This window comes from Manis pentadactyla, chromosome 19, assembly GCF_030020395.1.
Source record: "Manis pentadactyla isolate mManPen7 chromosome 19, mManPen7.hap1, whole genome shotgun sequence".
Classification (NCBI taxonomy): domain Eukaryota; kingdom Metazoa; phylum Chordata; class Mammalia; order Pholidota; family Manidae; genus Manis; species Manis pentadactyla.
The window spans coordinates 1,198,222-1,223,164 of record NC_080037.1 but is presented as its reverse complement, the minus strand read 5'-3'; the positions used below and the strand labels follow the sequence as shown (position 1 = coordinate 1,223,164).

The 24,943-nt window shown below is 49.2% G+C and overlaps 1 protein-coding gene across 1 annotated transcript; it reads right to left on the bottom strand.

Annotated features, from left to right (window-relative positions):
* Positions 1-5,066: 5,066 nt before the first annotated feature.
* Positions 5,067-22,957, bottom strand: SELL (selectin L). Its single transcript, XM_036900659.2, has 9 exons — positions 22,794-22,957; positions 21,869-21,950; positions 19,414-19,800; positions 18,411-18,518; positions 15,114-15,299; positions 13,802-13,987; positions 12,314-12,442; positions 8,628-8,646; positions 5,067-5,366 (listed from the first exon to the last, which is right to left on the bottom strand). The coding sequence occupies exons 1-9, from the start codon at positions 22,794-22,796 to the stop codon at positions 5,348-5,350; spliced, it is 1,119 nt and encodes a 372-aa protein (XP_036756554.2). The 5' UTR covers positions 22,797-22,957; the 3' UTR covers positions 5,067-5,347.
* Between the last annotated feature and the right edge of the window lie 1,986 nt (positions 22,958-24,943).

Here is a 24,943-nt window from a genome sequence, read left to right as displayed (position 1 = left end):
CATCTGGAGGAAGAATCATACACCAACAGGGAATGTGTGACAGATGGCGAACAGTTCTATACTCTCACAAAGTGCTGTCGAATTTCAGTAGAGGAATAGATTACCTCAATTTGGAGATTTAGGAGAAACCCCCTTCGTGAGCTGGGTCTTGCAGGGTGGGCTGGACTTAAATGGAAATCGGGGGAAGAGGAGGTACAGCTCAGTAGAGATTCGGGAACAGAAAAGCAGGGCGAATTCAAGGAAAGCAGCCACTCTGGTGCGTCTAGAACCTAAGCCAAGGATCAGAGGCTGTGCTGGGCAGCTCTCCAGTGCGCGGTGGGTTGCAAATAGCGCTCGTGACCCCCCAGGACACAGTGAATGGTGAATAGCGGTGGTTTTTGTTGTGTGTCTGCTCAGGTTCTCCAAGGAAATGGCACTTTGTTGGGTAGACATCCAGGTATTGCGGTGGGACAAACACCCATGAGGGCTAAAGGGAAGAATGCAGAGGAGGGCAGGAAGAGCCTTCAGAGCGGGGCGCAGGCATGCCACCTCGAAGAGCAAAAGGAGGAAGGAAGAGGGACGGGCAGGGAATCTCCCAGACTGCAGCGCAGCCCCCCAAGACGGCCTCCGCCAGGCCCTCGCGAGGAGTCCCACACCCGTCCTGTGGGCTTGCAGGTGTCACCTGTGTCACTCATCGCTGGGAGCAGCCAGAGGGGTGTGCAGCTTCAGCATAAAAGGCGGAGGATCCAGATGGGCAGGAGCTGGCATGGGCAGTCTGCTGTGCCCCTTAAGCAAGAGACCCGAGTGGGATCGCATGGCTGCTCCCCGTGTCAGTGTCCCTGCGTGACTCCCAATTAAACACGCCTGGCTTCCAGCACGAACATAGTTTATAGTTAGTGATTTTCCAATGGAAACTCTACCATTGTATTCCAGAAATAAACCTAAATTAAACATGCGGTTATATATTCCTTTCTATTTTGCTATATGTGGCTTGCTAATACTGTTTAAATTTTTCACATAGAGTCAGGAGTGAGATTGGACTGTAATATTTCTTTCTTGCAAAGTCTCTATCTGGTTTTTGAATCAAGGATAATTGGGGAATAGTCCCTTCATTTTATATCTCTAGAAAATGTTGAATATATTTGAAAAAATCTATTGTGTTTTTTTAAATTGGTAAAACTCACCTGTAAAACTATCTGAGCCTGATGTTTTCTTTGTGGGAAGAGTTTTAGGTCCAAATTCTTTCATGGTTATAGGAGACCATTCAGGCTTCCTATTTCCTTGGGAGTAAATTCGGCAAGTAATTTTTTTTTTCAGCAGATTTATTTTGACTGTTGCCAAATATGTTTTCATTAAATTGTTCTTAATGTTTCCTTAATTTAAAAAAAATCAGGTGGACTATCTACAGTTACACCCTTCTTGCCCTCCTAATTCTGTGTATCTATGCCATTTGTTTGTTTTCCTGTGATCACTTTGTCTACTTTGTGATCCTCTCTGATCTCTATTACTCTTTGTTTCTATATATTAATTTCTGCTGTTAAATTTATTACTTCCCTCTTTTTACTTTATCATGATTTATTCAGTCATTGTTCCGTAACGTCTTAAGTTAGGTGTTTCATTTTCAGCTTTCTTTGCTTTTCTAGTATAAGCATTAAAATGATAAGTTTTCCCTGACATTCTTGGGGCTGCATTCCACGATTCTGGATATGTAGTCATTTTAATCATTTAAAAATCATTTTTAATTATAATCAAACTTTTCTTTGTGATTATTCTGATGTACTAGTTTTTTAAACATTTTTAAGTTATTCAGCACACTGGGATTTTTCAGTTATCTTTGTGTCAGTATAACAAATAGGAGAGTATGGTCCTAATTTTTGAAGTTTACTGACACTCGCGCTCCTGCCTATCATGTGATCATTCCTGTGCATGCCCTGCATATAGTGGGACTGGCTGGTGGTCAAGTGAAGGGTCCTGTATATACCCGTGAGGTCAAGGGTAGGCGTTTTTGCATGAGGACTGCAGGTAAACACACCATCTGGTGAAGATGAGGAGCCTGGTATGCGTAAAGCTGGGCTCTTTAAAGATATTGTGGAGTCTGTTACCTTCCCTCTGGACAAGGAGTCTTATTTTTTAATCCATATATACATCTGTATTTTCTCAATGAATAGCTAGTAAAGGACTATTATCTTGCAATTGTTTTTACGAGTGTTCCTCGTAATACAAGACTTTAGAAACTACTCTGTGGTCATATGCTTTCTGAAGAGAGGTTGAGTTCTCTAGAACCTTCGCACGATGCTCCACAGGAAATCAGCACCTCTGTGCGAGTCATGTGCCCATCAGACTTGCCCTCTGCCTGTGAGCTCTGCATCCGTGTGAAACTGGCCACACCAAGGAGAGCTCTGGGACAGGGCTGGCCAGTCTACATGAAGGTCCCTGTCCAAACTGTATTTCTGAAACCAAATGCCGGTTGCTTTCTTTTAAGGGGTCAGAACTGTTTCCAACCCACATCTTAAGATCATTTAGTTTGGGGAATTTTCCTATCCTCAGCGTCCACCACTTAACGTTGTACATCTGAAGCCGTTTTGACCATAGCCTTGACTCAATCCCCTATTAAGAATAAAGGAGAGGTGCTCATGCAGAGGAAATATAACAAAGGAGGGACTTTCCTACACAATCTTTGAAAAAAAAAAGAACATTTGCATAAACCATATTTAACCCGAATCTTTGTGTTCTGTTTTTCCTTTCTGAATGCTTTGTTACGCTCCCCCCCACCCCGCCCTGCCCCTCCACCCAAGCAGCCAGGGTCTGAGGCCCTGACGTGTTTCCCGCGGAGGCTGGTGGCCCCCTGACCTCCGGGCCTGAGGGACCACATTCACTGACAAGCCTCCTCTTCCGCTCCTTCCGCTCCGAAGCCCTCAGATGGCTCAGTCTTCCCAGCACACGGCTGTGGCCCTGTCCATCTCCTGCTCAAGTGTTCCCAGAAATTACAGAACCAACTCTGCAAGCTTTTGTCTGCAGAGGGGCTGCAAGCTCCTCTGCGCCTGTTCGGTTTCCGCTCCTCTGCCGGGCCAGTCCCGCCCAGCTGATGTCCCTGCCTTCAATACCTTTGTCTTGGATCCTTAGCTCACCTCCTGGTCCCTGAGTAGACCTCACTCAGGATCTGGTTTGGTCTCTAAGTCCGGCTGCCCTTTGCCAGCGGCCGTCTCGCTCCTCGAAGAGCGGCACCGCTGTGCTCCCACGTGCCCCAGTACGTCTGCCCTGGCTGGCGGCTCAAGGCGCGTTTCTCCCCCGACCTCCACATGTGGGTCCCTCGGGGCAGGCTCTGCCCTGTGTGCCTGCAGCCAGTGGTGACATTTCGTGCAATGGTATCATCTGAGTAGACATTTAATGGGTGCAGGGACAGCCACCTATCAAATTGTCACTGTGCCTTAGGCACCCTTCGCCCCAGGCAATGGCCTTATATTGGCCTCCAGACCTGTAAAGGTGCCAGGTCCAGAGACACGGCCTGTTCTCTCATCACTTCCATGGGTGATTTTGGTGTGAATTGGGAAGTGGCCACAATCTTTTGGGCTGCCGAACAGTCTGGCATTAGGATCCAAAGTCAGATCTGTTTTGAGTAAGTTTTTATTCCTCCTTCCCTTCAGCGTTAGACACACGGCTCTTTTTAATCCCACTGTCCCTAACCTGTTCAGCAGGCAATTACTAGCCATGTGGCTTCAATCGGTTATTTCGTATCTTGGAGCCTCAGTTTCCTTAAATTTGAAATGACAGTAACACTCGTGGCCAAGGATTAAACAGTGTGAGACGTCAGCTACGGTCTCTCCACCCCTGAAAACCCAGATACAAAGGGTCGAAAATGTGATGCTCGTGGAAACCCAAAACCTCCTCTCAAAGTTCTCAAAATTCCCAGCAAGCTTCATTTTCATGCTTACTTTGGAACTCATTTTCTCCTAGATGTTTTGTTTTTGCCAAAATGGTTTGTTCCACCTTTATTTTTTGTGGCCAGTTCTTCATACCTGCTATTTTCCTAAACTAAGAGAGCAGCCTCTCTACCTTAAGCTCTTCCTTCAAAGCAACCTGGGTGCAGGTCCCTGTTTGCAGTAGAACGTTACCCAGGGTGTACGCAGCGCAGCAGGGTGACCACACCTAAGTCCTCAGAGGCCAGGCTGCCCCTGGTGCTCTTGCTTCCCTCATTCCCCACTCCTCTCTGCCTCCATCCCTCCCCTGTTTCCTTCTGATGTCCTCCTGGGAGCAAAGGGAACTAACTGCCTTGCGTTTGCTCACACAGAGCCTCCTAATTACATACCGAGCCTCTGCCAACATCGAGTCCTTGAACCTCACCTTCCGCCTTAGAGCCCTTCAGGCAGACAGCTTTCTCCGGGTTTGGGTTTGGATGTCAAATAAGAAGACTGGGTGTCAGCTAAAATAAGTTTAAGACAATTAACCTAAATATATCCTAACACCCTACTATTATCATTATCATGGACAAGAGGGCTGAGGGCAAGAAGGGGCAACTGGCACAAGCCGAAGAATGTCTTCCCTCTTCCTCAACTCCTCTGGATGACAACGAGGTTGCCTGCAGCCAGCATTCTGGTGCTGATGTTCCCTTATTAACAATATACTGGCTGTGCAAAGAACACTGACTTCAAGAAACCTGGTGGTCCTAATAAAGAGGCAGCAAAGCCCAAATCCAAAAGCACAGTGGGGGCGCTGACTGCCCTCCTCTTCTGTCTGGTGCCCACTAGATGCCGTGTTGGGGGTCAGCCAGCTGGGAGGCGCGATGGCTGAGGAGGGTGAGGGCTGGACGGACGGGACCGCCTTTGCGTACAGAAAGTGGCCTGTGGGGTATCTGGGCTTTCCCTGTTTGGAGCAGAACCCCGTTCCCTTGCTGGAGTTGGAAAGCCAGGGCGGCATGGATGCCATGGACTTTCTGTAAGCAGGTACCCCCGCGGGTACTCTGGAGGGCAGTGAGGTGAACTGTGATCTGCAACAAAACTGAGTCAGCACTTGCAAACCTATCAAATTGCCACTGCATTTAAAGCCACCAGGTACAGCGTTGACTTGAAACTGGAAATAGAGTCAGGAAAGAGAACAAAACCAGACATCTTTATATTTCACAGTAATCCTTGTCCCCTGTGGTCTTGTTTCTTCAAGGAAAAGAGAACAAGGACCTGGGCTGCATAAACCACAACCGCGGGCTGGGCTGCAGGGAGGGCAGGGGGCGTGTGGACGCAGGGGGCGCATGGACGCAGGGGGACACACGGGGTCTGCAGAGTAGGAGGCGCCACGGGCGGAGCTTTCCACAGAGGAGTTGGAAGGGTCGGTGATGCTGTTAGGATCCCGAGGATTTTCTCTCACAGAGGGTGGTTTAATATGGGTCATCGATGCTGCATGAAAAATAAAAGAATATAAGTGAAGCTCAGGGGCTTAAAAATTGCAAAAAAGAAAGCATTGGTAGCAAAGTGGATATTCACTAAAGATCAGAAGAGAAGTAAAGGATATGCCTTCGGGATGTTCACGAGGCAAAGGAAGGAGAGGGGAACCCTAAGGCCCTCTCCTCACACTTTCAAGGCACCCGGTTGGAGATGGCATGAAAATACCGCGGCAGGAGGAGAGACTGTGTCTCTGTGAGGTCCCTGGACGTTATGCGGCTGGTGCCCAGAGCACACGCAGTGGAGTTGCTGCGGTCAAGGCTTGGTTTTCACATTGAATGTGGATGAAGGACATTTTCCATAGATTTAGGCCAGTGGGGAGGCAGGAAAGCCCTCAGAAGTGGACATGCTCAAGTGGAAACAGAAAGCAGAGAAAAATCAAAACTCGTGAAAGGTAGGCTGGTAATTTGAAGTGCCTGACTCTGGTGGGATATGGTTTAAGGAGAGGGTGACAAATTTAGTTTTGTGAAATATATGACACTTCTTTTGTGTGTCACACAGTTCTCGCCTCTCATTCTTGGAAAAGATGAGAGAACCAAATATGGTGTGTCTTTATAGCACCCTTCAAAGGGAGAGCCAGATTGTGACACTCCCCTCTCACCATGAGCTTTGGGTAAACCACATTTCAGCAGCGGCAAACAGGCTTGCTGGCACAGATAAAAATGTTTCTGAAAACAGAATTTCACGTATACCCTCCTCTGAGGTTGGCGTCGTATCTTCCTGTGTATCTTGGGTGTTGCTTTTCCCCAGGCAGAATTTAGACACTGGAAACCAAGCGAGGTGATAAACAGAACCAGTTTGCAGAAGAGTCAAAGCAACCCAGCAAGAACTGAAACCACAAATGCCCGAGGCGTGGGTCATTCACCAACCAAAAACTAGTAAGAATGAACAGAAAGGGCCAGGGGCGTTAGCTCAAGAGCCTTAAAAAAACTGCTCCCCCAGGGTTCAGTGGGACAGGGTTCGCGGTACCTGGGCTTGTTCTAGAAACACACCCTATGTCTTCCATCCTGCCCTTCCCTGGCACCATTGCCCAGTGGTTTCAGTGTGAAAAAAAAAATCACAGTACTGGAAGAGGAGAGGGTCTGGGACTTAAAACTCTAACCTGGGAGTCGAGACTCCTGAGTTCTAGAAACACAAGGATTAAAAGCACCGTCCTTAGATGCAGGTGGGTACAAATATCAGCTTTGCCATTTATTCGGGGACCTCAGACCAGCTGTTTTGGTTCCCTGTACCTCTGTTCCTTGGCCCCTTAAATGAGGATGTTGGTAGTAACTACGCCTCAGGGTTGTGGGCAATATTTAATTAGGACAGTAGCACGCAGAACAGTGCATGGCATGGGATTCACGTTTGATGAATGTTTATCATTATTACAACTAACTCGGTCACTGGCTCATGGAATCTGCTCTTTCATGAAGAGGGTTTGAACGTGGCGTCTGCCAATATCCCTTCCAGACCCAGAATTCTAAGATTCTGTGAATGAAAGTGCCCGTGGTCAGTAGTCGAGAGGCGTCCCGAAGCGGCTGGGCAAACGGTTCCTGGCCGGGTCCTTCTGGCACTTTGTCCCTCCGGCTCGGCCCGCTTCGAGGTCGCTCCCCCTGCCGCGGTTCCCGTCTTCTCCCCACCCCTCCACTGCCTCCTGCTTCTCTCCAGACCTCCAATCCTGTACATTCTTCAAATCCACCCCCCCACCAGGTTTCACCTTCTTTACGAGATTTCCAGTGCCTCCGCTGTAGGGAAGAACTCTTCCCTCTAACATGGGACTCATCAGCCATTACCATATATGGCCTTGTGTTTTTCTGAGATTTTTTTTTCTGTATTTCTGTCTTCACTCCTCACCTAGCTCATGATGCCCTGGGTCAGGGCCCGGGACTTAGTCCTGTTGGTGTCTCAGGCTTGACTCTGTTCCAGCGCAATGGTGTCCAGCAAACACCCCCTGGCCGACGCGTTGTGAAATCAGTGAACCATTGAACTTAGTAGGGCGACTAGTTACCATGGTAATTAACTTAATAGCAACACCGTCCCTGTACCCGGAGGTCTTCTGAAGAAACTGAACTGATCTGCTTCCATCTAGTGGCAATTAAAGAACAGGTGGTTCCTGCGACCAGAAAGCGGCCCTGGGTGGATTGTACCAGAAAAGACTTTCACTCAGAGGGCGTGGCTTGAAAGAAATCTTTACATCTTGTGGATTTCCTGCCCGCCCGGAGCGGGGTGGGGGTGGCCTCGGACCCTGTCTGTGCCCCCAGACGGAAGGCAGGCCGAGCACGGAGGGCGGACGGGGCGCCTCCCCCCCCCCCCCCCCCCCCCCGCTGCGGCCGCGCCCAGCTGCCCCGCCCGTCGCCGAGGCTCCCAGGACACGTGGCTCCCTGCCGGCCTCTTGCCCCCGGGCCCTCCGGGTCCCCGCACCCCGCCGCCAACCTCTCCCGTCCGCCCTCCGCGAGGGTCGCCCCCGCCCCTGGGAGGGCGTCCATCTGCCGCTCCCCCTGCCCCGCGGCGGCGCCTCTGCCCGGAGCGAACCACCCCGCCTGCGGGGAGCCGCGCACACCGAACGCTCCCCGGGCCCCGCACCGAACCCGTCGCCTTCACCCCCAGACTTCTCATTCTCTTGTGTCCCTGCTCAGTGCGTGGCACAGTGTGGGCAGCGCCCTCCGCCAGCTCCCGGCCCAGAGCCGTGACCATTCCCTGATTCTTGACTCTCTCAGCCCACCAAGAACCGTGTTCAGTGGCCTCTATCTTGTCTCTTGAGCTCAACCTCACCATCAGCTCTAACCTAATAACTTCAAATGCCTCCAGAACAGGTTTTGCCTCCCCGCCCACCCAGTTCCCCTGCCTGCCTGCTTCTGTGCAGACTGATCCTGGTAAGACGCCAACTTCTGCACGACACGCACGTGCTTACAGCCCTTGACAAGCCCACACTCCTTAATATGGCTCATGAGTTGCTCTGTGACCTGGCGTGTGCTGCCCTGAATTTCCCCACAGGGACCCACGGAAAGAGCCCTCATGCATCCATGACATTCCTTGTTCACTCGTTCACTTAGTGCCACCAGCACCAAGATAGCACAGCATTGCAAGGAGGGAGCGGATTCATCCCTTATTCTGGCCCCTTCTTCAAGCGGAAATCTTATAAAGAAGGACTAATGTTTAGCTGGAACAGGAAGTATCTTAAGGAAAGTAGAGAGAGAAGCACAGATGGAGAAACTCCTCATTGATGAAACTTACCTTCTCCGAGACTTTTTGCCTAAAAAACAGAAGACAGAAAAATGTCATGAGCAGAAGTAGCCAATTTCAATTTTTTAGAGTAAGAGAGAAGGGAGATTTCCCCTCTCAAACTGTCTTTCCAAGTGTATTATTACACGTTTGTTAAGCAGGCTCCATCTGCGTCTCGGGGTTTAAGGCACTGGCTTCATGTTCTGATGCATAACTAGGTACTCATAACAGACCCACTGGTCCAGGTGCGCCCCGAGGTCCAGCCCATCCTCTGCTGCTCAGAGCAACAAGCCCAGCCAGTGCACCCAGGCACCCGTCTGCCCCTCCTGACCTGCCCCTCATCTTCCCTGCACATTCTCCCAAGACACTCACTGCTCACACTAAGAACGGGAGTCGTCACCCCCCACCCTGTCTTCTCTGAGAGAATCCACATGAGAAACGGTGCTCATGCCGTGGTGAGAATCACACCCCTCATCTAAGTAACCGGAGTGTGTTTATCTTACGTACCATGAATATTGTAACTGGTGTGCTTCCTTCTGTGACTGGCTGCCAGGAAACTCAGTGTCAGAACTGAGACCCTTTCTACCACGTGTACAGGACTTTGTGGCACACGTTTTTGTGTTGGGACTTCACCCCCGGCTCCAACTTATTTTTGTACCCTACATGTTAGCTTTCTTTTTCTTATTTACTTTCAAACTAACTTTGGCTTGCTAGGTCCAGTGCATTTTGTAAACTGTCTTACATTCTTTTTGGAAGAGTATAAATAGTTAGATAAGTGAATGAATGCAGAGTAGGGCTCCAGGGGAAGTTAAAGCAAAAGAGAGAGAGAAAGAGAGAGAGAGAGAGAGAGAGAGAGAGAGAGAGAGAGAGAGAGAGAGAGAGAGAAATTGCTAAGAAGCAATAAATTTCAGTGGCTATAACTGGAGCTCTAGCATCATCCCGTCTGAGTGCCAGTCCTGTTGTACCCACTGTAGTGTGTCCTTTGACAGCTACTTATCTGTTCTCCAAGTCACAATTTCTTCTCTTCCTGATAGAATCAATAAAGTAAAATGTGTTCAAAGTATTTAGACCAGGGTCTAGAACACAGGCAGTGCCCAACTACTGTTTTAAAGCCTTCAACTGTTAGAAATCACCATTTTAAATATTTCTTCCAAAGTACAGCCTGCCAAAGACATGAGCTCTTGAGCAGGGAGAACAGAATCTGAAATAATTTAAAATTCTGCGTGTTCATCGTCATAAATTTTTCTCTTAGGAACAATGAAACACATAACAATACATGAGCAAGGGTCTGTTCCAACCGAGAGAACTCTTTTTGAAGAAAAGGGAACTGAGGGGTATGTGTTCAGTTTCGTGCTCTGGTTCTAACCCTGTGTCGGTTCAGGTGGGAAATTCTTCCAACTGAAGAAAAAAATAGAGGCTTGTGAATCTGAAGGCCAGTGGTTCTAGGGGCCTTATCTGGACGGGGGTGTGCTCTCTGACACTGGCCCTCCTGACGTGGGATTTCAGAGATGTGGCCCATGGCATCATTGCTTCAGTTTCCTCATGTGCTAAATAGGACTAGTGACAATCAGTGACTGATCAGAGAATGGTGACACCAGGGAGCCGCATTTCCAGACACGCCCAGGCACAGGGGCACGTGTTTCTGAGGCTGCTCGTACTCCTCTCTGAGAAGACAGGAGCTGAAGTCTGGACCCCAAGGCGAGCAGGGCCGGGGCCAGAGCGCAGGTTCGGAAGATCCATCTGAGGACAGGGCTGGGTTAGGCTTCTGGTCAGTCCATTGGCTCCTGTGGACACCTGTCCTCTCTTCCCAGCTTTCTGAACCCAAAAGCCTATAAAATTCTTGTAGCTGATGAATATAAATGCAGACTTACTGTTATTTACTTTTGTTCTTATAAATGCATTAGCTAGATTGTGTTAGAAAAGCTCTGGGGAGTTTGTTTATGCTGGGAGCCTGCCCATCACTTCTAACTCTGACTCTGTAGGAAAAACATTCTTCATGTTTCAGAGGATGAACTTATAGTAAAAGCTTTGGAAGACAGAGTCACTTGAGGGTTGGAGATACCAGAAGGTGTCTCACAAATGAAGGCTATTTAAGGGTCCTGACTTGCCTATAAAGGTCGTAATCTTCGGGGCTTCTGTTCTCTCTGGCACGACTGTGACTTAACCTAACTGCCCGTTATCTGTTTCCTGTTTGCCCCATGCTGATCCCGCAGCAGGGCCGTGGCTGCTCGGGTTATCAGTTTGAGATCTTGTACAGAAATGACTCCAGGGTAAAAAATTTTAAAACAACCCATTGCTTTTCTACCACCACCTATGAAACAGCCTTAGCCAGCTATACCCATATGCTACCACCGCCACCAGGTACACGTGATTTCAATTCATTCTGTTGGTTCTATGAACATTTATACAAAAATTTTGGAGTTTGGAAATGCCCTCCTTATTATGGTGACTCCCACCGCCAAAGTCCGTGGGGTTACTTGGCTAATACCCCCTTGCCCCAGAGGGCAGTGTGCCACTGCCCACCTGTCCCCTGCCCTCAGTTCTGCCTCCACCAGCTGAGGTCGGGGGGAAGGGAAGGGCGCGGCCAGGCTTTGAGGCCTCAGTGGAAAGGAGGATCAGCAGTGGGGGGAAAGCCTCCTTCATTTGCCCGAGTGCAGTACTGTGTACCTAGGTGGGTCCAGCCTTTGCAGAACTCCAAGAGCAGGAGCGGAGACAGGCTGGCGGCTGGTGTCCTCACTTTACGGCAAGTGGGCGTCCGGCTCAGCAGGGGCCCCTCTGCTGCCTGCCTGGGTTCCTTATAAAACGAATCCAGTGTCTTGTTCTTAAACTTGGAGTGAAAGCGCAGATCATAATGGAAGCCCGCTAGGGGATGGTGGATAATATTTCTGCAATTGCCAGCGAGGATGGGGGACAGGCTTTATAGCCCATTTAGTGAACAGAATGCAGACTAACTGATCTGATGGCAGTGAGACTAAAACGGCGATCAGCTGCCCCACAGGAAGGCAACATCATGCAGTGGGTTAGCAGTCGTCTTGAGGCCACTAATGGCTCCTGAACTTGAAGCAGGGATGTCTTAAAAGCTTCCTAATGTCCATTTATTTCATGTTCTTGAATGTTTCTGCCGGGTGACTTTGGCTGCATGTGGCGCATCTGGTTAGAGCCCCAGCAGAGGTGAACAAACATCTGGGAGAAAACAGGGGGATTTCTCCCAGGAACAAAGCAGCCCCCAAATATCAGAAGCCAGAGGGCTAATGATTCTTGATGAGGTCGGGTCAGTGGGGGCAGGGCCTTAAAAGCTTCTTAGATGTTACAGTCACTTCCTAGTAGAGTTACAGCATGGAATCAAAGGCTTGTAGGCTCTCAGAGAACAGAGATTATGCATCTTTTTTTCAGAATTAAATAAGAGCAAAATATACATTAGAATATCTCACTTGTGTGTTTATCACCCTAGCAAGGTACCTTGAAGATAGTAAACATTTTTAAAATTTTGCAGATAACATTCAAAAATCAAGCAAGTGGTCATGAAAGCGTGTGCTGGGGTCTGGGGGGTGGCCCCTACACCTCCCCAGGGGCTGACGTCTGTGCCGCAGAGCTTGGGATCCCGCCTCAGCTGGCTCGGTCACTGAGTTCCCTGTGGGTTTCTATATTTGTTCCATTTTCAAGCTGAGTTATTTTTATATGAAGATAAACTCACATACCTTTCTTTAGTCTCCTTGCCAACCAAATGATAAACGCCAGCCCAGAGAAGGCAGTAACCATGACAGCCACTGGGATGAAGAGGGGGTTGTAGTCTCCGTCCTTGATCATGGAGAAACTGCTGTCCACCTCTGAAGGAGAAACCAGGCGCAGCGCATGAGGCCACACACAGCGCCTCCTCATACCACCTTGTAGTATCAGACCTTTTCCCCCTTATACTCCTGACGGCAGCCCATACGATGCCGTGTGATGGGTGGGGATGCTGACAGCAAGGCCCAGGATGAGCCCAGCCCCACACTTCTAACCCAGGGCCTGTAGGATCTCGATCCCCAGATCTGTGACCTTTGGAGTTCCTGGGAGCTGTACCTAAAAATCTTGGCAGGAAGTGGGTATCATTGCATTTAGTTTAGGCCTTGTTTAGTGGTTGGCCTCCAAAACACAGAGAAGAGCAAAAACATCTAATACAACCTCAGGGAGAAAAAGGCCAGGAAATAGTTTCCTTTGATTGATAAGTTACCTGGTTCAGATCACTGGTTTTACTGGTTTTACTCTGAAGCAGGCATGCAAATGTCTGCTCTTGTTTACATGCAGGGACCTGTGCTAACCTGTCTTTCAAGTGATGTGGTCCTACCACCTCCTGCACAAATAAGGCAAAGGGGACACTGACATAGCCGCTGGAAGTGTGAAGGACCCTTTCAAGGTGCTTCCATCCCCACACCCAGATGTGTAATAAGAAGGAGTCTTAGGTCCCCAGGGGATCTAGGCAGAGGGAACCCACTGGGCGCCCAGGAGGAAATGGACCCTAGCCCAGCCTCGAAAGCCAGCACCCCATAAACCTACACATGACCTACATTGTCCCCCAGAGGCCCCAGGCCTCCTCTGATCCCATCCCTCTCCTGGCCCGCACCACGCAGAAAGCAGCCTCTCCGGCGGCCTGCATGGAGCTCACCCTTTCAAGACTTTGGTCTTTGTGCAGATGGCCTCAGGGGCCGGTGTGGTAGCTTGTCTCCCACGTGCCAATCTAACACTAGGAATGGGGCTGGGGGAGGGACGCAGAGACAAGGAAGACGGGGTCCCTGTCAGGCACAGACGGATGTGGGAGGCATCAGATTGCTGGGCTGAGAAGCATCCGCTACTTTGGGACTTTGGTGATCCTCGGTGACCTTATAAAGTCTGATGCGCTGACAGAGCAGGAAGGGTGTAAGGAATGGAAGTATGCATGAGAAATAAGCCAGCGGAGAGTGTGTCTAGATGTTAAGGACTGAGACAGGTGGAGCTGAGAACTGGCTGACGAGAAGAGGCGGCTGTCCTTGAAGGACGGGGCGAGAGCGGCCAAGGGTTTTATAGTATATGAGTGTGTGCGGATTTGTTTTTAAAACTCATACATTTGGTGAAATGAAGTCTAAAATGTCAGTCTATCTTCCCCCGCCACTGGCTCATTCATCAACTCCATCTCCATGTCTTCCGAACATCAGGGCAAACTTACTCACTTTGACATATTGGACTAGGGCTGGACCAGGTGCCGGATGACCCACAGGTAGATTCCTTCTCACCCATTAACTCAGCTCCTTCCAAGCACTGGAAGGTGCATGTGGAGGTAAAGCTGAAGTTGGCCAGGGGGTGGCTGCAGTCCATGGCCCCCAAATCAGGCACCACCAGAGGCTCACACCCTATCGCTGCAATGACAAAGAAAAAAAAAACAACATTTCTGAGCAGACCCTGCTTGACCAAAGGTTTTCAGCCAAAGCTGTCTGATGCATCTGTGGAGCCATCCACACAAACCTAGGCTTTTCTAACTCTAATCATTACTTCTGGTGATGCTCCCAGACTTGATTTCTTGAGACTGATGGAAAGTGGTGAGTCAGGGGTGAGGCCGGGAGGGTGGAAAGCCCTTGCGGGTCGGGGGTGCTACTCTGGGTGCTGTCCCAGCCCGTAACGCTCTGTTGAAGGTGCCACACGACCCAGGCCTCAGGCTCCCGTGGAATATTGCCAGTGACTGCGAAGGTTCCGCCCTTTCACCTGCTCTAACACCAACCCCAGGCGTCTTGGAAGACATTCCAGTTCAGTAAAGTAAGTCAGGCAACCTCATGTGACTCGGCAGGCTTGTCCATTCAGTTCTGGTCTCAGTAAATGATTTTGACCATCCCTTTGAGAATTAAACCACTCAAACTAGTGAGTCTGAAGCACCAAGGTAGGAAATGTAAACAGCACTTATCAAGTTTTCTCCCATATAGGGGCGACCTCCTTGACAGTTAGCGAGAAAAAACCCACCACATTTCAGATGAAAAAAAGATCAAGAGATGTGTCTTTATTTTTCACAGAAGTTGTTATTCTCCTGAGAGTTCACAGGGGAGAAAGAGTAAAAACTGATTTCAAGAATAAACCAAATAAAACAATAAAAAAACCCTCTCCCCCTGGGGAAGGAAACCGGCTGGTGTTAAGTAGGACAGCACATAAAATAGGTGTTAACTGAGCAGAGAGCAACTGAAATTTAACTGAGGTTCAGCAAGGCTGATCATTTATGCCATGGCAATGAGAAAAATAAAACAGTCTAACCATGTTGTATTGCTAAAAATTACACACCTACCCTGAGATGGCTTCAGAGGTATTTCTTGTTTTTTTTGTGTGTGGTTTTCTTTTTAATTTTGGCAACAGTAACCCTTTTGGAAAGCAGCGCCACCCAAGTTAGGTTAAATTATGCTCCTGAAGAAGATGCAGACTTCTTAGCAAGACTCCACTGCATTTCCTGTTTGTAAACCCAGGTCCACCACGGCCACGCCTGTGGTCCAAACTGTGACTCACCTTGGCAGGCCGGTTCTGGAGAGGACCAGTTCCCAGATGGCCCACACGTGGTTTCCCCAGGTCCAGTGATGCTCGTTCCCTCAGAGCAGTTGAAGGTGCAGCGGGAGGTGAAGCTGAAGTTCCCCAAAGGGTGGACACAGGCCAGGGCACCCCGCTCTGGGGCCGTCAGGGGCTCGCACTGGACGACTTCAGGGGGGAAGGAAGCAGAGCTGGGGTTACAGAGAACCTGGGGATCAGGTTTGCATCCTGCTCTGCCATTTGATGACAAGGTGCATAATTGGTCACCTTTAGCAAGGTGACTTAACCCCTCCAGCTTCAGTCTCTTCATCTATGAAGGAGGAATTCTTGCATTAACATCCTAGAGTTGGTGTGAGAATTAAACGGTTTAATGCCTGGCTCGTAGGAAGTCCTCATTAAACATCAGCTAGTTTTCTGCTTATCTACGGCATTATCTGGGGAGAGGATTCTTAAGCCAAGGCAGGTTTAAGTAGGAAAGACCAGCTCAGTGTGGAGGTAACTGCCCCGCTGGGGTCCCTGGATATACTAGAGCACTGGGAGAAGGGGTTCAGAGAACAGTGGGCGTGCGTGATCGGTCTTCTTTACAAAGGGGGAAAGTAATCCTGTAGGAAACAGCTTGGCCTTGATTCTGTCTCCACCCTCTCTAGCTCGGTTCCGGAACTCGAGTTCTTATGATTTTGACAACCCTCTCCAGAAACTATTTCCCTGCCCTGCTCGCTGGTATAATAGATCGAATGAAGACTTGGAAATCAGCTGTACATTTTAACCCCTGTCATGTCTTTTGGGCAAATATTGCAAATCTCGTATCTCATTCTTCATTAAACTGGAGCCCTCGTTGTGACCTTGTTCTTGAGATTTTAATGAAGGATGGACTCAAGGAATCAGAAGGATTTGTAAATGTTTATATTTTCCAGACACTGTACACATCCAGATTGAAGTAATTCATACTTTCCAATTCAGTTCATGCCCACAAGCAACAGCCTAATTTATTCCAGGTACAGCCTCAGCCTGGCAGATGCCACGATATGTCAAACACGCACTGACCCCCTCAGGTGCTGTTGGTCTACAAGACAAGTAAATATCCGATGCCAACTGATATGGGGGTAAATAAGAAAGAAATACCTGGGCTATTGGAGCACAGATCGGGGACACTTAGCCTGTCTTGGGTCCAAACAAAGGTTCTTGAAAGAAGTGGTCCCTGCAGTGTGTCTTAAAGGTGAGCAGGTGTGTTAGCCGTGTGTAAAATGAGAAAAAGAGCTACAGCCAAGTCAGTGAGTTGCACGGCACACGTGGCAAGTGTGGGGAGTGGGATTCTGATGTTACTAGAAGGAAAGAGGGGGGAGGGGTGAAGACAGAGGAGGCTGAGGAGAAAGACAGGAGCGAAGACTAAATGCTCTCATCTGTCTGCATTGATTTCACAAGTGCCGACTGTCTATCAAGCCTTACTCTAAGGCCTTAAGGAGTTTAGATTTCATCCTATGAGGCAAATGATAGGTAAGAACTGAAAGGTGGGTGGCCACGTGTGTATAATGTTGGTTGGATTGTTTTTTATTGTTCAGTCTGCTTGCATTATGAATAATATTTTTGAGGGGAGCTAATTTAAAATCATGGAACTCAGCTAAGAAATCTGTGCAACAATCTAGGAGAAAGATGCTCAGGGTGATGCCGGTAGAATTGATAAGTAGGAAACAAACTGGAGAAACAGTAAGTCATAAAGCTGAAAAGCGTGTTACTCTGTATAAATGCAGGGGAGGTGAGAGTCTCACGGCAGAAGGGCCACAGAGATGGTGGCGCGGCACACTGAGACGAAACGGGCTGCTGGGGACAACTGATTTTACAGCCTTTTGGGCATCCCAAAGGATATGCTTAGCATGTTTGGAATTCAGGGCCAGAAACAGATTGGCCAGTCCAAACCTTACATAAGTTTGTGGGTCCACGAAAGTTGGTGAGTTTGATGAAAGGAAGCATGTAGAGTCAGAATAGCAGTAGACAAGAGAAAGATGAGAAACAGCAATAGTGTACAGACTTTGATCAACGCCCATGAAGAACCCCAAGGAGAAACGACTGCAGGTAGAAAGAAAATAGGGTAAGAGCGATACGGTGAAAGCAAGATGGGCATGCCAACAATATAAGAGTCTAAAAACATAAAGTTTAGGAAAGAAGCGAGAGGAAGTGTTGGGTGGGGGGGTCAATGAAACTGAGAAATGAGTGAGGTGAGTTAAATCTCTTCCAGTTGGTTGACGTTTAAAATTTTGGCTTTAATTCTTCATCTCTTCCTTAAACACATTGCTTTTTGCTCTTTCTATAATTTTCTATTTTGTGCACCAGGTACTTCAAACATAGTTCTGAAACTCAACAAATATTAGTCAAAGGACATCACGCGTCTTTCGGTAATGAGTTGACTGGGTCAGGGGCTCCCTGCCTTTGAGTCTGTATTGGTTCCTTTCTGTTTCTACTACCACAGCTTGGGGTGGTTTCAGCAGTTTCTTGACGACTCTCTACATCTTCCCTCTTTGTCCTCCCGTCCATCTTATGCACGGCTGCTGGGATAACTGCCCTCCATGCAGGCGTTAGCATGTTAAGGGGCCACCACTGTGAAATGAAGGCCAGGTTCCTTCACTAGGCAGTTCCCAGCCTCCACAAGCCTCCTACAGCTTATCTTGTTTTCCCCAAACCAAAGTGTGAGCGTATGTGATTTCCACTAGTTAACTGTAAATCCTTAAAGAGCAGAACCTACCCTAGATTTGTCTTTGTATCCCCTGAAATACCCAGTCCAAATAACTGTTGGATTTATTATTACATATCTGACATACACTGTGTCCCATTATGTGACCTTTTCTTTTTGGCTTTGCCCTATCATGACTGAGGTTTACATCGAACAGCAAATTACCTTCTGGGTAACTCACCCTCCTACCCAATAGAGGGCATCCTCTCCTTCGGGCTAATTTAGAGTTCTAAGGGGTCCAACAAGCCACGAGCTCTCGAGTCCCTTCGGAGCGGGAACCTGCCATGCCTGATCCATTCCTGGAGTCCTTACAACTCTGTCTCACTGGTGTTCTTTGTGGTGCTCAAAAGGACTTGCTGAGAAGTGAGTGGAAACGTCATGCTGACTTTGGAAATCGTTACGGAACAGTAACCACATTGTGCAAGCCTAGCCTTATGATCAAAACTTGTCATTTCTCAGAACAGCTGCTATTATTTTGACCCAACCAACTTCCATAAGCTGTGAGAGCTCCTGTAACATTACAAAGGGAGACACAAAGAGGGGAGGCGGCTTACCAAGCTGACACTGGGGCCCATAGTACCCCACGTCACAGATGCAGGTGTAACTGTTGACCGTTTCCACACATTCTCCGTGGCCGCTGCATGACCAGGGTTGACAAGAAGCTGTAAGGGGTCAGAAATGTTATTTTAATGGGACACGTTTTTAGCACAGTCATTTCTTTAGACAGTTAACTTAAACTAAAAACTGAAACTATTTTAGTAAACAGGAGAGGTTTATTGGGTTAATATCCATTCACAGAACTTTTGCATAAAAATTGTATGCTGACAATTGTATGCATATAACACACTGGCCATGGAGCCTTAGGCATTTGTTTTTTGAATGAATCACCCTGATGCTCGTACTCTATAATCCTCGGGGGAAAACTCAGTGACATATATTTAAACTCTTGAAATCATTTTGTTTTTAATATAATCGGTAGGGTAAGTGGTGACATGACCCCATAATTTCTGCAGTATGCTTAGTAATCTCTTTCCTAGTAGAAAGGTTAAAAAGTCTGAACTCACTAAATTAACAGAGTCCAAGTCACAAGAGGTCAAGTTAAGTATGTTTCGCTGTTAAGACATGACTTGGCAGAACAAGGACTGTTTTGGAACTGTTGTAACAGTCTTTACAGACATTTTCATACACCACAGTAATGAAGCACCACAGTGTTTCTGACACAGAATTATAGAAGATCAGGCCAAACAGGAGACAGGTGCTGGGACACGCAGTTCACAGGGACGAAACTGAGGTAGCGTGAGCCCACCGCCCTGCCCTGTCATCAGGGACCCGGGGAGTCGGTTCTCCCGCCTTACTGCCCATGTCTACTTGCCGTAACTTGATGCCAACTGATGTAGGGAGCAGCCTCACGCCCCCAAAATGCTCAGACGAGTCTACGGAGGACTGGACTCACTTTGAACGCATTGGTGCTTGTCTGCCCCGTGTCGGGCGCCGGTCTGAGTGCCTCCCTACCTCTGGCCTTGCTGGCAGCCCGAGGGGGGTGGGGGGTGTGCCTACCTGTGTAACAGAGGGCCACCTTTGCCTTGTGGCAGGCGTCGTCGTTCCACTTGCCCGCGTCCTTGGGCCTCTTGATGTAGATCTCCACGCAGTCCTCCTTCGTCTTCTTGTTGTTGGGCTCCCCGTCTCCCCAGTTCTCAGCCTCCTCGGTGAGGGATTTGTTGGTCCCCACCCAAGTCCAGACACCCCCTACCTTCCGGATCCCGATCCAGTAGTAGGTGCGACTGAAGGGGAGCGTCTTCTCCAAGTACTCAATTTCCCCCTTGTTTTGTATGGCAACTAAATCTGTGTAATTCTCTCGGCAGAACCTTCTAGCCTTCGCCCAGGCCATGGGGCTCTCAGAGTAATGGTAGGTCCAGCAGTCCACCCCGCAGTGCGCGAGGAAATCTGAAAGACATCCATGTGGACCGTCAGACCCAGCGTCACGGCCCAAGGGACCTGCAGCCGCCCAGGCCGGGCTGCCCCGCAGAGACGAGGAAGCAGAGACCAAAAGGTCGTGTCGTCTTCTTGGGGCCGCACGGTCAGCCGTTTGCAGAGCCGACATGGAGCCCAGACCTGCTGGTCCTCACCACTCTTTCCCATAATACAGAATACTTTGCTCACACCTCTAGTGTAGACAAATGTTGCAGTTTCCTAGATTTATTTTCTAAAATATGTGTTTCTAATGCTTTCAAGTGAAATTCAATCAACATATTTTTGGAAAGTCATTTTTTCTTTCTCTTAGTGGCTGCCAATCACGTCACACTAAGTTAGGTGTACAATCATATGCGTCTAAAACGTACTGTCCACTTTTTTAATCCTGGGATAGTTTCCCAAAGGCCAACATTTATGTTACTAAGGGAGAAGTAAAATAAGGGAGGGATTGAAAACATATTTCTAAGCAATCTCTTTCATATCAGAAAGATAACATTTCATAAGCCAGGTGGAGAAAGACAGATGCCATATGAGTTCACTTATATGTGGAATCTAAAAATGAAACAATGAAAAAACTGGCAGGAGACTCATAGACACTGACAAGGGACTGGTGGCTACCATTGGGGAGGTTGGGCTGGGTGGGAGGGGAGGCTGAGGGGGATAAAGGGGCACAAAATCAGTCATAACATAAATTAGTCACAGGGATGAAAGGTCCACATAGAGAACATAGCCAATGGCGCTGTAGCCCCGTTTTAGGTGGACAGTAACCGCACTAGTTGGGGGGAAGATTCAGTAATGTAGGTAACTGTTGAAACACTATGTTGTATACTTGAAATCAGTATAATGTTGTATATCAACTATATTTCAATAAAAAGTACTTTAAAAATATATATATTTCATCATAGGAAGGGCTGCTTCTGGGAAACCCTCACTACACAGCCCAACCCTTATAGATCAAACTGCATAATAGAAAAAGGATCACCTATAAACCCAAATGTAGAGCATGGGGAAATTGATTTAGATTGTGTTCTGTGCACAAAGACACCCCACTGGCGTGTTTAATAACCATACAGGAGCTTCACATATGAGGGCTTTGAAGAACACACAATCACACAATAACAATACGTGCCATCTAAGCATGGTGTCTGCATGAAACTATTATACCACAGGGTAAATGTCCTCACATCCTCAGCACCTACTGAGTTTCACTGTGTAGGGCAAATACCATAGAAAACACAGATCCAATGTTTGCAGCCACCTGAAGATTCTGAATAAGGAATAGCAGATGCAAAGAAAATATAATGAATCTTGACCAAATGCAACACACCAGAAATGAGCAGAGAACCTAGAAGCAGTAGGATTAATGAGTAAGTGATGTCACAGAATAAGGACTTCCTGCAGTTTTCAAAGAGCGTTCCAGGAGCATGTGCGTCCATGAGGGAGGAAACCGTTTGTCCGGCGCTGCATCCTCTGTGCCCAGGAGAGCGTTCGGCACGCGGCAGGGACTCCAGGCCACTGCTGCATGAGCCCAGCGTGGTGGAAGGGGTGGGCCGGGGGGAGAGGAAGCACATTTGCTCGACCAGCGCTGAAAGCCCAAGCTGAGCAGCGAGAGGGCGGGCGGGGAAGAAGGTTCAAAGCCATTGCTGAAGAGGGTCCGAGAGCCAGGCACACAGCCCGTCAACCAATGGGGGAAGGATCACCAACCATGTCGAGGGCCTGCCCCTCGAGAGCTCACCCTTTAATCGTAGAAATGACATCAGCTAAAGATAAAGTACAGTGCTGAACATCTGGTACAGGTTGTAAGTGCCCTAATCAACTTCACTCCTTCATAATGAACACTTTTGTGGGATTATCAGGATTTAGGCCCTGCAGCAAAGACGGTGGCAGGTTTAAGAGGCTTCGGGGGAGGTGTTCAACGTGAAAGGGAGAAAGAAGATGTTTACAGGAAGGATGGAATGAACAGCTGCCTACCTAGCAGATGTGCAGGAACAATGAGGACAGTTTACCAAGGGCTGAGCAATATACAAATGTCCTGACGTACCACAGCAGAGCACGGTCCAGACCCACAGCTTGAAGACACTCCATGAGCCCTTCTGGGCACTCTGCCATTTCCATGGAGAGATCTGCAAATAAAATACAAAATTACATTTAGATTTATTCTCTTGAGTCCCAAGTTTACAGCACCTGAATGAGGTGCCTACTACAACTTCCTACAGTCCAAAAAAGCAAAACATGTGTGCAGACCGTGACGGAGGTAAGAGCTTTCTAAGGCAAGCATGAAAAAGTAGCATTAAATTTACTCAAAACTGATGCAAAGTTGTTTCTCTTTTTTTCATATTTTAGCCTCAATTTGCTGATTGTTTCTGCTCTGATTTTTTTTTCCTACATTTCAGTAACTTTGTACCTACTTTTCTGCTGAACCCTTAGATGAAGCTGTTTGAGGTTTAGCATGGATATTTTCAAAGGGCTCTTTGCTGCTTAATGAACTGTTGATGTCTAGATTTAAATGTCTGCATTTAAAATCTCACACTTGACTGCAATGGTTCAATGCTTCAAATACCTGAAAGAATGAGAATGAGAGCCAGACACCAGAAAAGAAAAGAGGTTCATTTTTTTTCAACTCAAAAGCAGCACATTTTTTAGCAACTCATATACCAGCCCATGAATTTTCTGTGCACCTTCAAACCATATTTTCTGAAGTGCATCCCTTCTCATTAGCCCCAGAGTTCGGGGCAGCCAAGGAGCTGTGTGTGGCCCTGCAAGAATGCCCCAGAGGCCAGCCAAGGAGGAGCCGGCACTCCCAGGGAGACATCCTAGAAGCGCCCTTCAGATTCAGCAATTTTAGGTCTTGGCTTTTTAAAACCACAAATGAAATGTGTTTCTTCTTTTCCTTTGCCAGCTGCCCTGCAGTTCCAAGACGAGGTTCTGCCTGGGCACCTGGGACTGTCTGAGGCTGGAAAGCTCACCATGACCCTGCTGGCCCCCCTCCGGCTCTGCAGGGCTTCAGCCTCCGAACGCCGGCCCGTCCTGGGGTCTCTGGGTCCTTGCCCACGGCTGGTGTGCTGCGCTGCGGGGACCCTGCGCCGAGTGTCCCCAGAGAGGCTGGCTTCCTTTCATTTCCCCAGCCTAGTCGCACACCCTCCTCCCGCCCCTCCCCTTCCCGCATCAGGCCCCTGTCCCCTCCCCTGAGACACAGCTGCTGGCTGTGGCACTGTCACCAGATTCCCCCACCCTCTTCCTCTCTCTCCTGTCTGCTTTATACACACCAGCCAACACTTGGTCATCCCTGGTGGGCGCCCTGGCAGCTGCAGACCCCACAGGGCCGTGCGCACGTGGGATGCTGTCTCACCCTTTCCTGCCCCCTGGCCCCGCCAGCCGGCTGTGCCCTTTCCTCGCCCGCCCCCTCGTGGAGGCCCGGGCAGGGCATCGCCCCGAGCACGCCGGGGCCCTAGCTATTTGTCCAGGCGCTCTGAGGGCATGACCTCCCTTCGCATTTCTGGAGCATAAAATGTGAGCGGACGGAGTGTGTGTGAGGTCAGGGCCCAATGACGGAGGGCGGCGGGAAGGCGGAGGCGCGCCAGTCTGATTGACATTTTGAACAGCTCTGCAGCTGGGCTCTGCACGGTCACTAACCTGCTTGTCCAGCTTTCCAAACCGTAATGCTGTCACCCCCCAGGTCCTGTTAGAGCCCCAGGTTAGAGTCTCCGCGGGCTTCCAGAGACCTGGGGTGAACTGGAGCCGGGCGACTGGGAAGTGCCCAGTGACCACTGTTACACCCCAGGGAGGTCTAGCCTGGTGTTCCCAAGTCTGGCCTCCAGCTTTCCCTGGACCCTCTCCCGCCAGGCTTTCAGCCACAGCCTGTGCATGTGGCCCAGGAGCCCCGTCCCCTCCATTGCCTCCAGCCCTCTGTTCCACTTCTCCCTCACCTCCTTGGCAGACTCTTGGGGTGTCCAGGGGTCCCCACTTCTCTCTTCCCATGCCCCAGGGTGAGCTGCCAAGCAAGTCTGGCCTCTAGACGGGAATCCCCTCTGGATGCTGGGGCTCCCACCTTCCCTGTCCAGCCGGGATGGCCCCGTTTCACTGTTCCGGCTGCCCCAGGGCCTGTCCCCAGCCAAGTCACTGCAGCGATTCACTAAACTTTCTGCCGGCCGGAAACGGGATTCACCCCATGTGCAGGCTTCTCACCCACCAGCACAGGTGGGGCCGGGTGAAGGGACAAATGAGAAAACAGCACCCAGAGGCGCAGTGGCAGGAAGCCCAGTGCCAGGACAGGGGAGCCAGTGAGATCTGCCCGGCAGGGCTCCCTCCTGGCTCTGGTTGCCCCTGGGCCCTCTTGGTCAAAGCAGCTGGACAGCAGCCACCAGTAACCAGATGCAGTCTGCAGGGCCAGCCTCCAGAGACCAGGCGCAGAAGGGGACGGCCTGGCATGAAGGCGCCGGCGGGGGTCACGGGCACAGGAGAGCAGCCAGACCAGGCGCTGGTGGCTTGGCCACCGGAGTCTGCATCCCACTCCCAGAAAAGCCTGCGGTCCTTGCATGGCTGCACACGCTGGCGTGTCTGGGCCCGGGCTTCCGACCGTTTTTGTCCTCTGAGATGTCCGTCCTTTTTTGTAAACTCAGCTATTCACTCAAAGCAAGTCATTACATGTCACCTAGAAATTCAAATATTACGGTAGAGGGAGAGGTTTGCAGAATATTAATCTCTATTTCCAGAAGCAGAAGGCCCAGTGTTCAGTAAGTGTCAGTTGAACAAATGGATGGATAAATGGATAAATGAGCCTGTTCTTGGTCATAAACTACAAATGTCCTTTTCTTTTTTTAAGGAAATACTTTATCTTCACTTTTGCTTGTCTTTTTATTTTGCTGACTATCAATTTGCATTCTATTTGTTGGACATTTTTTTCTTCTTTGAAAACAGTAGACAAATCCAAGGTTTTCTTCAGAAAGCTAGTGAAGTTCTTCTAACGCCCAGCCAAAGCCACGTCCTGGCGCAGAGGCGTGCCACGTGCTCATGGCACAGGCTTCAGGCCCGCGGCGGATGGCAGGGGTGGCTTGAGGTCCCTTCCCTAGTTTTGTTTTGCTTTGTGCGGGAGTTGCTCAGTGAATATTGCCAAATA